Genomic DNA, 16,282 nt, shown 5'->3' on the forward strand with positions numbered 1-16,282 from the left:
ACGAGAATTTACGTCTAAAATCCAAAACTCGCGATAATATTATTAATGACATTGTTTACCTAATTGAAGTACAAAATTTTATGAGTGTTCTAATAATTTTTCCTCAAAAAATTTCATTTGTTACAACAGCAACTTCACTTTACTAATCACAACAAATGTCACTTCATTGCGTTAACCAAGATAGTTTTGCTATCATAACAAATAGCTGCGTAATCTTAATTTTTGTTATTATAGCAAATTTTTTTTCCAGTGTACGGTACATATCTTTTGTTATTACTTCTTCAATTATAAGAACTTACATTGATTGATATCAATAAATAAAATAAAATTTTATTATTATTATTTCTGAAAGAAATGAATTTTTTTCGAATCTCATTTTTCTCACTATAGTATTCAAGCGCTCTGCACGCAACAAAAAAATAGTACAGGCCTGATTTTTACGCATGCCAAAGTAAAAAGTTACTAACTGGCAAATCTTATGTTGAAATTTATTAAAGAAACTACGCTCACCTGGGTATTCGTAATTACTGTAAGTACTTATTTTAATGTTCTACATGTCTTTAAATTTACTTGTACATTGCCCTTTTTTTGATCACTATTCAAATTATTTTCCAATGTCTCATATAATATAAATATGATATTGACAGTCCAAGGTCGATGAACATATTATTTTCCAATCTGAGGTTTCAGAATTTACTTCAAATAAGTGTTACAAATAAATTTAATTTAATTTTAAAGTTTTTAAGCTCTAGTACTTTTTTCAGTGCGGCTGCCGGCCACCAAGCGGTGCTGCACTTTGTGGAAAAACGTCGTGAGCGTGCTTGGTGAATGGCCTCAAGCGCAGATCTATGTGTTTCTTCACTGCCAGCTCGAACGTTTTATCTCAATTCAGCTACTGTCTTACGCTCAATTAAAAATGATTTTTGAATATACGCTAATCTTCGGAAAACTACCTCCCACTTAATTGTATTTGAGACTGACCTTCGAGCCTTTCCAATCAGCATGCCTGATGACAAGTCGAAAAACTGCTTTTCGCACTCACTGGGATTCAAGCCTTGAGTATCTAACCAGTGAAGGAAAATCACGACATCCATTGAAAATATAATTAATTTTCCTATATTACAAATTTATCTTTATACCGCTCCATTTATGTTTCTTAGTTTTCAACAAATATTATGGGCTAATGAAGCTGACCAATGTCCCTAAAGCACTTACAATGAAACGAATGACATCTTAAAAATAACTTTTAACTCTTATGCCATGTCAAACCGACACTCGATTCTCAAAAAATTTATGTATATTCATTTCAAGAGAAAAGTTTTATTTTTATAAAATTACTATTATTAACACAATAAGTGACTCACCTAAGAACGCTGTTGGTGAAATAATACCAGTTCTCTTTGATACAACTATAGCAATTCCAGTTTCCATAAATGGTTCAGTAAAATCAACTGCTGCTTCTCTTTCCGCATTTATAGTTAATGATGTCAATATCATATCAGTTTTGCGATTGACTATGTCAGCAATTAGGCCATTCCATTTTCCATTCTGAAAAAAGTAAAGGTAATCTGAAATAAGTTGTGAATAATAATAGTAAATAAACATAATAATGACAGTCTATTAACATGGAATAAATTAGTCTCAAAACTTCTTGAGCTCGAATATACTATTGTGAATACATTTTTGAGCTCTCCAAGATCGGACATAGTGATGTCGCATCTTCTATTGCGAAAATTCAAGTAATGAAAAATAACAAAACAAAATGGAGTTCACCGGTGTTTTTTCATTTCATATCAGCAATATGTTCGGAAATAATAAACCGACTTTAACGTTCAAAAAGACATTCGACCCAAATTTTTTACCTCTAACATTAAAAGAAGGCCATTCGGCAACTGAAATGGAAGTAGATTTCTCATTCTTTAATCAATTATTCTCAAGCTTTCCGATAAATTTTAATTAAAAAACTAATTTTTTTATCATTTATTATAAATTTCGATGCCATTAAAATTATAAAAATCCGTCTATATGGCAATTTGAGTGACAAAAAAAAAAGCTAATCAAAAACGCTTCAAAATATCTCGAATAATAATGAACAAGAAGGTTTGAGTGCAAGTTATTTATAGATAAATCCACAGAAGATAATTTTTTTTTCAATTTGAGAATTTTGAACAAACATAACTTCTAGATTAATTGACTAATTTGCTCATTTCTGAGTTTAATCTACCTATCAAACCAAAAAATATGTGTGCTGTTTTACTCCGATTCCTTCAGAATTGTGAGCGTTATCGTGGCCACATGGGTAAATATTTATCAATCCATATAGTTGCTTTTGAACGTTATAATATCTGAACAATACTTTTTTCGATAAAGTCATATACACGGAGAGAAAATTAAGGTAACAGTTACAATATATTATGGGAATGGTTCCCATAATGCATGGTAACCGGTTTTCTTGGAATGTTGATTATAGGAACGGCACCTATATGTATATTATGGTAATCATTTCTATAATTATGAGTATAATTCCCATATAATATCGGAATAGTGTCTATGGAATTATGGTAATCGTTACCATGTATCTATGATAATGGTTACCATAATATTATGGTAATGGTAACCATAATATTTAGAAATTACAATAATTTTTTTTTTTTGTAATAAGCGTTATTTTTGTATACTTAAAATTTTGTAACATTTTGTATTGTACAAAGAAAAAAATGCTTCTTACAAAAAAAAAAAAGTTATTATAATTTCTAAATATGGGAATTATTACCATGGTTTATGGTCACCATTCCCATATGAGTATAGTAACTATTCCCATAATATTATGATAATCGTTACCATAATATTATGGTAATCGTTACCATAATATTATAGGAATAGTTACCATAATATATAGGGCTCATTTCTATATATACTAAGGAACCATTACAATGTAATTATAGGATTGGTTACTATTTGCTTATGATAACTATTTCTATGAGTATGATAATCATTACCATGATTCTTTTACATGCGATATGGGAACTGTTACCGTAATGATAGTAATTGTTCCTATACTTATGGGAACTTTTCCCAGAAAGTATGGGTCTATATCCCATAATCCCAAGTAATCATTACCATAACGGTATGGGATGATATTTCATAAACGTACTAGGAACAGTTACCATAATTTTCTCTCCGTGTAGTGTGATATTAAGCTTTTTTTATGAGCTACAAGATGCAATCAACGAAATTTACCTGCAATATATCATTCAAGAGACATTACAAGTTGAAACCGTAATCAAAAATTTGCTTAATTTTTTAAAAAATTTCAGTCATTAATCAATTAAAAAAAATTGTTGAAATATTAAGCGAAATAACGAAAATTAAAACTTCATTTATAAGCTTTCGAATGAATTTAACCAGAAATAGCTATCGCATTTTATTCAAAAGTTATTTAGAGAGAAAATAACAAAAACAGATTTTTTTTTTTGAGATATTAAACACTACAACTTTTAAACTAACCGACCGATATTGCTGGTTTTCAAACTAAACCTAGATTTTCACTCAAAAAAATTATGTTTCCATCCGAATCCATTTGGAATAAAAAAATGTCTTTTATTGTTTTTTGATAAATCCATCTATTGGAAAGTTATTGAAGCTGGAAGTATAAAGTAAATTTCGAAATCTTATTACTTTTCCGATGAAACTATCAGACTTACCACAAATTATCATAAGACTTTTTGTAGACAATTCAATTGCCGAAAAATTATTTCCCATACAGTTTTTTATGATTTATACTTTTAAAATTTACGTTCACTTATTCAATATTTTACTGAACGTCGATAAAAATGTTCCCGTTGTTTAAAAATTTTTTTCATCGAAAGTACATAATATAAATTTGTAATTATCTCTGAAATAAGTACAATTTCCCTATTCAAGAAGTTTACTGGCACATTCATAACCAAAAATATAGCGTAATCGTAACCAGTGATTGGCAGAAAAAAAATTTCCTATTTCCGTTACATAATTTAAAAAAAAATTAGGAATTAGCAAAAAAATATTGCTCATTTTATTCAAAAATTAGTAATTAGCCAGAAAGTATTTCTAATTTTTCGTAAAAATAAGTAATTAGCAAGAAATTATTACTAATTTTTCATAAAATTAAAAAATTAGCAACGAAAAATTACGAATTTAATCGAAAATAAGTAATGAGCAAAACAATATTACTAACTTTTGTTATGTCAGGAATTGACATAAATGAATGTTTTATGGGTATTCTGCCCAAGCAGAAGCTTATAGATCGAGAACCCCTGAGATCATTTATCAAGGAGGATAGGTTTATTAGATTGATTTTTCTAAGAATCTAGGTATTGTATTTGTCCTCATGGTTTTCAAGGAATTTTGTCATAACCTATCATAATTTGTCGAGTAGAGTTAAAAAATGTCATTTGTTAAAAAATTTATATATATATATATATATATATATATATATATATATATATATATATATATATATGTGTGTAATATAACCAGCCTTGTCATTATGATAGCGCCTACAATTCTGATAGGATCTTAATGGAATTTTTCGTGCTTATTCTATGAGTGATTACCTTGATCAAGTTTAAAGATAGGCTAAATCGGTCGATTAGTTCAGAAGTTATGGCTGTTTGAAATTTTCACGATTTTTCGAAAAAATCAGTTTTTCACTGTAAAAGTTTAAATAACTTCTAAACTAAAAATCATAAACAATTTTCGTAAAAAGTATCTAAAAGCTCATTAAATAAGCTTTAATTTTTGTTATGAAACTTAATGATCCGAGTATTTCTTCCAATAATTTGGTGACCTTGAATGTTTGCAAAAAGTTAGGAAAATTACTAATTACGATTTTTATCTCAGATAATTTATGTGTTTCACATCATTATCTGATTCCGTCAGTTTTAATTTATTGTGAATAAAATAATCTCTAAATTTCAGGACTATTTTATATTTTAAAGATATATCTTTTATTACTTAAGACGTTTCAAATGCGCATGCTTTTCCTATGAATATGATCAGCCTTGTCATCACGATAGCGCCTACAATTCTTATCGGACCTCAATGAAATTTTTCATGTTTATTCTATAAGCAATTACCTTGATTAAGTTTGACGCCGGGTTAAATCGTTCGAATAGTTCAGAAGTTATTGCTATTCGAAATTTTCAAGATTTTAAAAAAAAAATCAGTTTTTTACTGTTAAAGTTCAAATAACTTTTAAACTAAAAGTCATAGACAATGTTCGTAAAAAGTATCTAAGGGCCAGTTTTTCAAACCAAGTTTTTTTATTAAGCCGAGTTTAAAGAACTGTCAACATAAAAAAAAAACGTTACTAATGAAGTGAAATTGCTCATAAATATATACTCTGAAAGTGTATAATTAATTTTGAAAATGTATGTTCAAGTGTGTTTTAAAAATAACCTAAATAAAAAAAAAGTGTAAGTAATCATAAACGATTTTAATAATGAATAAATCTAATTCAATAATTAATAATGAATTTTTTTTACAATAATTTTATTGATAGTTTGAAATTTTTTATAGAAAAATAATACAACAAAAAATGAAAAGTATTTTAGAATTTATATTTTCTTCTGATAATGAGTCCGATGAGGAGCTTTTGAACAATCCAATAGAGGAGCAGCGAGCTATTCAAATTTTTCATCAACGGCGAAATTATTATAATATTTTAAATGACGTTGAATTCAAGGATCGCTTTAGTTTCAACAAAAATACCACTCTTCAATTATTAAATAAGTATAAAAATTTTTTTGAGTTATTTACTGTAAGGTAAAAAATTATTATTAGCATTATTATCATTTATTTGTATAAAAATTTATTTGTTTCATAGTTTATTAACTAAATTATATGAGTAATCTTTCGATCATTTTAGTTAATAATTAAATTGATCAACGAAAAAATTGTTTATTATTTTTTAGAAATAATGCAGTAACTCCAATCACACAGCTTTTAATGACGTTACGTTTTTATGCTACTGGGAGTTACCTTATAACTATAGGTGATTTCATCGGAATTACTAAAAGTTGTGCTCATAGGATAATTGTCAAGTAACGATTCAAATTGTTTAGTTTTAAATGGTAGTAAGTTAAATATTTTAATTTTACGTTTAAATTTAAGTCGTTACGCGGGCATTCCGCCATTTCGCCGATGGAGACGGCAGTCCGTGCACAGTGCTAGCGCATGCGCGCAGCGTATGAGAGAACACGTCTGTGAAATAATTTTATTTTATAATTTAAAAATACAAACAATTGATTTTTGTTATTTATAAGTTTTTGTTTATGATTTTGACACAGTTGGGATGTATAATCCAGCGTAACATTATGCCCCAACAATTGTTTAACATATTGTTTTTATTAAACTTGTCATCCGACTAAGGATGTCAGTTGATGTTTGGAAAAATATTGACTGCCGGGTAGGGGAAAATCAATACCTTAGCTATATTCCCGACGTCAATTTTATGATTTTAAATAATTATTATTTAATTTATTGGATAGAATAAAAATATGTAGATCGTATGAATAAATAGTTCATACACTTAAATAATTAATCATGTATCATTCAGGTGTCCAGAAATTATCTTTATGATTTATATTTATAATTTTAAACAAGGCCCAGCGCTAGTAAAGATATTAGGTGTACGAAAAAGTTCTACCCGTTTTTCAAAGATGGAGTTATCTAACAGCTATTTATAGGTTAGCTATGAATACGTATATGTACATGCACAGCTGTTTGTACTCTTTAAATTCATCAATTTTTTAATATATTAGTCTTCGATATATATATTTTTTTATTAAGTTAAAAATGGAAGTAAGTAATGAGCATATCCGCCATTGTCTTTTATATGAATTTCATCAAGGAAAAAGTGCTGCTGAAGCTCAAAGAATAATCTGTGCAACTTATGGTGACAGTGTTATTGATGACAGTACTTGTCGAAGATGGTTTCGGAAATTCACAAACGGAGATTTTAATTTAAATGATAAACCACGCTCTGGAAGACCTTCAACAATCAGTGACGAGAAATTGGAAGAATTACTGAATCAAGATTCTGCACAAACACAACAAGAACTTGCGAAAAAGTTAAACGTTACTCAACAAGCTATTTCTGAAAGATTACATGCTTTAGGTAAGATTCAAAAAGAAGGAAAAAGGGTACCTCATGAATTTACTCCAGAACAACGAGAGAGACGAGTTGACACCTGCCTGTCATTGCTTTCACGCCATAAAAAAAAAAAGTTTTTTGTGGAAACTTGTAACAGGGGACGAAAAGTGGGTTTACTATGAGAATCCTAAACGTCGAAAACATTGGGTAGACCCAGGACAACCAACGACATCAACACCAAAACGTAATGTTTTTGGGAAAAAAATATTGCTTTGTATTTGGTGGGATGAGTGGGGCGTGCTATATTATGAGTTACTCAAACCAGGAGAAACCGTTACTGGAGAACGCTACAGTTGTCAATAAAAAAATTAGCAGATGAAATCAACAGTAAAAGACGATTTGCGGGACAAAAACCTCGACCAGTGATACTGCAGCATGATAACGCCAGGCCTCATAGAAGTTCAATCGTCCACCACACTATAAATGATTTACAGTGGGAAGTTTTACCGCACCCGGCGTATTCGCCAGACCTTGCACCGTGTGATTTTCACCTATTCCGTTCATTGCGAAATTACTTGGCTGACAAACACTTACAAAATGAAAACGAAATGCAAAAAACAATAGATGATTTCATTTCGACAAAAGATCAAGCCTTTTATCGCCGTGGGATCCATCAGTTGCCTGAGCGTTGGCAAAGGGTAGTAGATGCTGATGGTGGTTATTTTGATTAAAATTTATATTTTATTAAAAATTTTTGAATATATTTTTTTTTGACAAAAAACGGGTAGAACTTTTTTGTACACCTAATAGTAATAATAATAAATAAGGGCGATGGGTGCGCCACGTGGGCGACGACCAACAGGTGGAGGATAGGGTAATTAAATGAGAAAGATACGGGCAGTGATTGTGTACGGACGCTGTCTTCAAAGTAGCATTGTGTATAATTGCGTCTTAGTATTTAAATTTTTTTGCTAAATATTAAAATTGCTGTTAATATTAGCACTTAGTTGTGGAATTGTTTAATCGTCTGGATTTGATCAACGGGAGAATATTAATTTTGAGTAAGTACTTTGGATTTCTTTCACGGCATATCTTTTCATGTGATAAACTCCCCCGGTAGTTATTGGTCGCCGCGGCGGGTGAAATTAAGTTATTTATATTTACTGGCTGAATGATACTTGGTAGTTACTATCAATAATTATTGTTAATTATCGCTAGATAATTCCTTTGTATATTGTTAAATATTCCCAGATATTTATATATAGATATATATGACGCATACATAACGTCGGTATACGTAGCCGGTAGATATAGATATTTATGAAGGTATATATCTATAGAGCACATACATTACTTGAGCAAATTCCTCAAGTACTGACATCATCACTTGGGTGAAAATTCCCCAAAGAATTAAAATTATTTTTCTGTTTTCACTCAAAGTATTTGTATGAATATCGAATATTATTATTTATATTCATTATTATTATTTAAGATAATTAAGGGACTTTACTTTTTTTTGTTTTGATTTATTTATTTACCCCAGTGGTCAAGATCATTATTGAAATTTTTGTTTTAAAATTATAAATTATTTTCAATACAGAGGAATTTATTATTTTGAGTGTGAGTGAGGATCAATCCCGTGTCTTTCTCTCTCTCACAAGTGTTGAGAGATAGAATAAGAGATAAAAAGATTGTTATTATTTGTTTTTCTTATTTTCGAAAATTTAAAAATTAAATAATTGTTTCTTTTATTTAATATTAAATCAAAATTATTAATTAAGTTAAATTATATTTATGTTTGGTCTATTGAGTTTATATAATTTATTGTGATACGGCGATTATATTTTTGGCAATCACCAGGTATTATTGTTACTAATAATTTACCAAAACTAAATATTGTGAAATATTATTATTTTTCTATTTATTAGTAATAAAAACTCGGAAACCAACAGCTTTCCGGAAAAATTTAATATTTATTTTTCTCACGATCTTTTCCTACTGTTACATTTTATTTTTCCTGCTCTTATTCATTACTTGTATGTAATCATTTATCATATATTTACTATTTCTTTATTATTTCTTTAATTTCTATTGTGTCTCAAGTGTTTATCTGCTTCGTTACAGGTCACTTGCTCGGATTTTCCCTCGTAAATTACCCCTAGATAAATTTTGTCCGTTTTAAGTATACGGTCTGGTGCCTGCGTGCACTAACCCAGCCTGAGGAGCTGGTCCAGGCACGACAACATTTCATTATTGTTTATAATTTAACAATTATTTAAATTTTTTATTTCATTTTAATTTGATCTCGGTATTTATCACTACTTAATATCGTTTATTATTATTTATTATTATTTAGTTATCACGCGTGGGTGACCGCATACGCTATATTAGGCTGTTCCGCGTCTCCATCGCGAAATTTCAGCTAGGTATACGTTATATAATACACAGTCTTCTTCATAGTATTGCTTCTTTGCGTCAGGAATTCATTCATTTTCCATCGACTCCAGATGAGATACTTCTGTCTTCCGACAGAATAAATCTTTCCCGAAGGATTTTCCAGTCAATCTCTGCAGTAACTGTTCAGAAAAACATAAAAAAAATTATTTTATTATAAATATTATTAATATACATTATTTAATAATTGAATTAATAATTTTATACTTACATCGATCCATTTTTTCTCTTGATAAATTGAGAAGTTGAACACCAATAAACAAAACACAGTTAAAAATTTATAACTTTTTCTTTTATTTTATTTAATCCAATTTTCTTATTTTTTTATTAGCAAATTACAATCGACTCCTTAATACTTCACCTAATATAAGTCTAATTTAAAAAAAAAAATGGAAGCTTCAGGAATAAAGGCACCCAGAATAAGTAACGACCAAAAGATTTTCTTAATTAGATTAATTGACGAAAAAAAAAAATTGTTGAATGTAAAACAACCGATAAAATTACCACAAAAGACAAGCAATCAGCCTGGAACCAAACTGCTAACAAATACAAAGAAACACATCCGTACCGATCTCCAGAAAACATACAAACATTTTGGAAAAACATAAAAACACAAGCAAAAAAACATTCAAGTAATTTTAAAAAAGAATGTATGGGTACTTGTAAATTGAATTTTTTTTTCTTTTACTATCTTCTATGATAATTCAAAATCATACATTGATTTTTTTAAATCATCAAAGGGGGAGGGAAAATGACAGTTGAAAAAAATGCTGTGTTGGAGGCGGTTCTGGCTGTTATTCATCAGGTCACTGTTCAGAGTCTGCATAATCAGTATCATAATAATGTTGGTTCTACAGTTGGTGAAATTTTGGATTCTGATGACGATGAGAGTGGATCTGACGACGATTCAATTTTTAAGTATTTAATAAAAAAAAACGAGGTTCAAGATTGGAAAAAAAATAATCCATCAAACTTAAAATCTACGATTAGTGCTCCATTAAAGATGAACAAGGACAGAACTAGTTTTAAATCGAAACTGTCAAAAAAAGACCCTCAAGGGCAAATCAAAATCTCGACGAAAGATGAACTTGCGGTTATTTTAAAGGAACAAGCTATTGAAAAACACAAGTATGAAATAGAGCTGCTAGAATTGGAAATTCAAAACGAAACTTTATTAATTAAAAAAATTGAAGAAGAAAACTTTTGTACAGACGATTATGATTAATATTTTGTTTAAGTTCATTGATTTATATTTTGTTAAATAATTTATTTTGCAGTGATTATATAATATCTCGTTAAATAGTTTTCTTGACGTTTTAATTCGAATATATATATATATATATATATATATATATATATATATATATATATATATATATATATATATATATATATATATTGAGACAATGTGAATTGTCTTCGTCGTCCTCAGCCTTGCGGTTCCCATTTTTCCCCGTCTTCTTGTCGTCTGAAACTACCCAAGTCATAGTGCCGTGGTCACATGACTAATTTTCACATCGACGCATGACCGTAAGGGTGAAGTGGGGACAGAGTTCAGCGGCAAGTCCCAGACCCTCAATTATCGGTTAGACAACTTAGACTTCGATCTTGGATCTATTAGCGTCTAGACGTATTCGAATATTCTAATTTAATTAAATATTAGCCGGCAATTTACTTGCATTGTATTCATTTATGATTTAATTTGGTTATTATACTTTATATCTAACTGGCAACTTAGCTTGCGATTTCATTATATATCGTATATTCTTATTATTATTTGAGACTAAGGCATATTTAATTCGTTAAGTTCATTAGTACGTTACCGCTGATACATTTGTAGTATCAGCGTATTAATTATAAAATATAAAATCAGTGTATTCTTTGATTATAACAACCAACGCTTTTCACGTGGCCATCCATTGTTATTCGGACCACCTACATTGTATTATTCAGCGACATTTATTGTAAGTAATTGAGAATTATTATAACTAGCAATAAACTTGCATATTTTCTGTATAACTTCATATTCTATCTACTACCTTTTAGTCATATCCTAAAATACTGGTAAAATTATTTAATAAGACATAATACTGATTGATTAAGTTATATACGATAATTAAATTAATTATAAGAAATAATTTATAAATAATAAGCCGTGAGGTGAGTTAACAGATTTTTATATACGTTGCCGAGTTTGAATAAGTGCGGGTCCTTGCTTTGCAAGAACTCTAGCCCATTGCTCTGTCCCAAGTAAAATAAAATTTATTAGAGGCCAGCCTAAGCCAGGGTTCAACCCGCGAATTCTGGTGGCTGCTGGTAAAAATCGCGAAATAAAAAGCGGTTTGTCTCAATATATAAGTTAAAAGACTTAATACCCGATCAGGGAACTAGTTCTCAATCATGTACTTATATATCTATATTCAATAAAATTTAAGAAATATAGATATACAAATATATGAGTGATCGGGTACTAGTTCCCTGATCGGATACCGGGTATCTTAGATAGTAAAATGAATTATTAAATATTACTTCGTAAATAAATAATAGTTTCTGTAAAAAAAATGATTTGTAAACCCTATAACGTATACCTAGCTGAAATTTTGCGACGGAGACGCGGAACAGCTTAATATAGCGGATGCGGACACCCACTCGTGATAACTAAATAATAATAAATAATAATAAACGATATTAAGTAATGATAAATATCGAGATCAAATTAAAATGAAATAATAAATTCAAATAATTGTTAAATTATAAACAATAATGAAATGTTGTCGTGCCTGGATCAGCTCCTCAGGCTGAGTTAGTGCACGCAGGCGCCAGACCGTTTACTTGAAACGAACAAAATTTATCCACGGGGAATTTACGAGGGAAAATCCGAGCAAGTGGCCTGTGGTGAAGTGGATAAAAACTCGAGCGATACAATAGAACTTAAAGAAATAATAAAAAATAGTAAATATATGATAAATAATTACATACAAGTAATAAATAAGAGCAGAAAAAATAAAATGTAACAGTAGGAAAAGATCCAGAGGAAAATAAATATTAAATTTTCCCCGATAGCTGTTGGTTTCCGAATGTTTAATTTTTATAAACAATAGTAAAATAATAATGTTTCACAATATTTAGTATTGTTAAACTTAGTGACAATAAAACCTGGTGATTACCAAAATACGACTAAAATCGTTATAAATTTCCACTACTGGGGGTAGTAATCACAAATTATGTAAACTCAATATTCCCAAAAATAAATATAATTTAAATTAATTAATGACCTGGATTTTTAATATTAAATAACAGAAACAATTATTTCATTCTAAATTCACTTAAATAATAAATACTAACAATAATTTTATTTTATATTATCTCTCAACACTGGTGAGAGAGAGAAAGACACGGAATTTTTACTTCTCGCTCACACTCAAAATAATAAATTCCTCTGTATTAAAATAATTTATAATTTTAAAATAAAAATTTCAATAATGATCTTGACCGCTGGGGTAACAAATAAATCAAAAGTGAAAAAAACGTGGAGTTACTTAATTATTTTAAATGATAATAAATATAAATAATAATAAATATATATAATAATGCTTAATATTTTTACAAAAATTTCGAGTGAAAACAAAAAAAAATAATTTTAATACTTTGGGGAATTTCCACCCATGTCATGATGTCAGTACTTGAGGAATTTACTCAAGTACTGTATGCGCTCTAAAGATATATATATATATATATATATATCTATAGGTATGTTTATGTCTACCGGCAACGCTCACCTACGTTGCATATGCCTTATGTATATGTATATATATATATATATATATATATATATATTTATATACATATGGACATATATATATACATATCATATAGATAGAAATATCTGGATATTTTTAACAATGACAAAAAGAAATATCCTACAATAATTAACAACAATTATTCATAATGTAAATCATGTATCATTCAATAATCAATTATTAATAAATTAATTTTTATTCCCCGCGACAACCAACAACTACCGGGGGAGGTTATCATGTGAAAATACACGGCAAAAAGAATCCAAACTACTTACTCAGAAATCTCCCAAAATCAGCAAAATAATATCCAAAAAAAAACAACGATCAATTAATTCACCAGGTGAATGACAATTACTGATCACCACAACTGTAATTATTAACAATAATACTGATAAATCAATCTCTAACGTATGTTGCAACCCAAGACGGCGTCCGCTCACAATAACTCCCCGTATCTTTCTAATTTAATTACTCTATCCTCCACCTGTTGGTCGTCGCCCACGTGGCGCGCCCATCGCCCTTAATTACTATTATGATTATTTCTACTAGCCCTGAGCCTATTTTTAAATTATGAATATAAATCATAAAGATAATTTCTGGACACCTGAATGATACATGATTAATTATTCAAGTGTATGAACTATTTATTTATAACATATGCATGTTTTTATTTTATCTAATAAATGAAATAATAATTATTTGAAAATAATAGAACTGACGTCGGGAATATAGCCAAGGTATTGATTTTCCCCTCGCCGGCGGTCAATATTTTTCCAACCATCAACTGACATCCTTAGTCAGTTGACAAGTTTAATAAAAATATGTTAAACAAATGTTGGGGCATAATGTTACGCTGAATTATGCATCCCAACTGTTTCGAAATCATAAACAAAAAACTTATAAATAACAAAAATCAATTGTTTGTATTTTTAAATTATAAAATAAAATTATTTCACAGACGTGTTCTCTCATACGCTGCGCGCATGCGCTAGCACTGTGCACGGACTCCCGTCTCCATCGGCGAAATGGCGAAATGCCCGCGCAACGATTTAAATTTAAACGTAAAATGAAGATATTTAACTTACAACTAACTAAGGGCTTGCTGAAGCTGGCCCCCATCAATTTTAATTTTCAAACTGTTTTAATTTTTCAATGCTCCAATCGTTTGTTCGTCGTTTGTTCGTTATTGTCCGTCGATTGTTGTTGTTTGTTCGTTTATTGTTTATTTATAATTAAATCTTCAACCTCAACTTAGCCCCCCTTAACTTATCGTCATTTCATTTCTTCCTGTTATCAATCAATTAATATTCATTTTCGTTTGTTCTTTCATAATCTTCGTTTGTTCGATCATAATTAACGTCTTATCGCCTTTTATTATCAATTTTAATTAATTAACATCTCATCACCAGTGTAGCTATGTCGCGCATGCGCATTAATACTTGTGACGCAGTGGGATCTCCTTTCAGATGCCCGGGAACATTTAAGTTTAAGATTTATTACAAAAAAAAAGTGAATATCTAATCAAACAAAATATGAACTTTTAATTGTGCTTGTCGTTATGAAATTTATATAAAATAATCTATATTGATATTATGAATAATCTTACTATACAGCATCAATCTGAATAGTTAGTAAATTAGTTATTAATTAATGGAAAATATAAGTGAAAATCGAATTTATCATGCTTTTCAGCGTACGTCTCTACATTCAACGTGAGTGCATATATATTGTATTTATTACTTGTGAAAATTTGATGTCTGCAAATTTTTGGTTGTGTATGTGAAGATTTCCTGTGCGTGCATATTTATATATGTTGAATTTTGCAGCAAATTTTCCATTCATTTGTATAAATTAGATTATTTTCAGTTTTGATATCTACTGTAAAAATTAAATATTTAAAAAAACGATTTTTTTTTTTTATAATTTTTATAGCCTTATATAATTTATTCTTTGCATAATTTTATTTTTTTTCCTCAATAGGTTCATTTTTTAGTAAATAAAACGAATATCGATTTTTATGGATATTTATTTATCACTCAAGTATCACAATTCGCAGTACACTCTAATTTGACTTGAACATCGATAAATATCATGAGACCACATAGATAAGTTTGGAATCATAAGTTTAGACGGAAGCACTGTAATAAGTAAAAAAAATTTTTGTCAGTTGACCCTGCGGGCCAGCCCCAAAACTTCCCACTGCTTTCGAGCTCTTTGAGCTCGAAATCATTGTTGAGTATACATTTTTGAGCTCTTCGAGCTCGAAAATACTTTTGTATGCCTTTGATTTCGAAAAATAACATTTACCATTTTTTCTACAACGATATCTCTCGAACGAATTCACCGATTGAGACGGTTAAGGTGGCAATCGACGCGTTTTATTGAGTTCTAGAGCTAATCAAATTCTAAAATTGATTAATCAAGACGTTTTTGAGAAATTTCAAAAAAACTAAAAAAAACAATTTTTTTAATTCTTTCGTTAACGGTTTCTCTTGAACGAATGAATCGATTTTGATGGTTGTGGTGGCATTCGACGCGGCTTACAAAGTTTTAGAGCTGATTAGATTTTGGAATCAAACAATCGAGCAAATTAAAAGTTATTCAAAAAAAACCTTTTTGAAAAAATTTTATTTTTGAAATATCTCCAAACGTACTCTACCGATTGAACTCAAATTTCGTGCTTATAATGTTTAACAAGCCGCGTCGAATGACACCCTGACGATTGAAATCAGTTTATCCGTTCAAAAGTTACAGAATATTTACATACGTACGTACATACATACATACACTCGGACATCGGGGTGAAAACAATGACTTTCCAAAATTTTATACGCTCCATACACGCCTGGGTGCGAATAGTCTCGTCCTAAAATAAATTGAAATGGTTAATAAT

At 29.4% G+C, this 16,282-nt stretch overlaps 1 protein-coding gene across 1 annotated transcript in view; it reads right to left on the reverse strand.

Annotated features, from left to right (window-relative positions):
- Positions 1-16,282, reverse strand: part of LOC103569117 (glutamate receptor ionotropic, NMDA 2B-like) — a 247,992-nt gene that overhangs the window by 38,943 nt on the left and 192,767 nt on the right. Inside the window, exon 4 of the mRNA XM_053742925.1 lies at positions 1,365-1,548. Within this exon, the coding sequence (XP_053598900.1) occupies positions 1,365-1,548 (184 nt within the window). The remainder of the gene's footprint in view (positions 1-1,364; positions 1,549-16,282) is intronic.

The sequence above is a fragment of the Microplitis demolitor genome, chromosome 2, assembly GCF_026212275.2.
Source record: "Microplitis demolitor isolate Queensland-Clemson2020A chromosome 2, iyMicDemo2.1a, whole genome shotgun sequence".
NCBI classification, from domain to species: Eukaryota; Metazoa; Arthropoda; class Insecta; order Hymenoptera; family Braconidae; genus Microplitis; species Microplitis demolitor.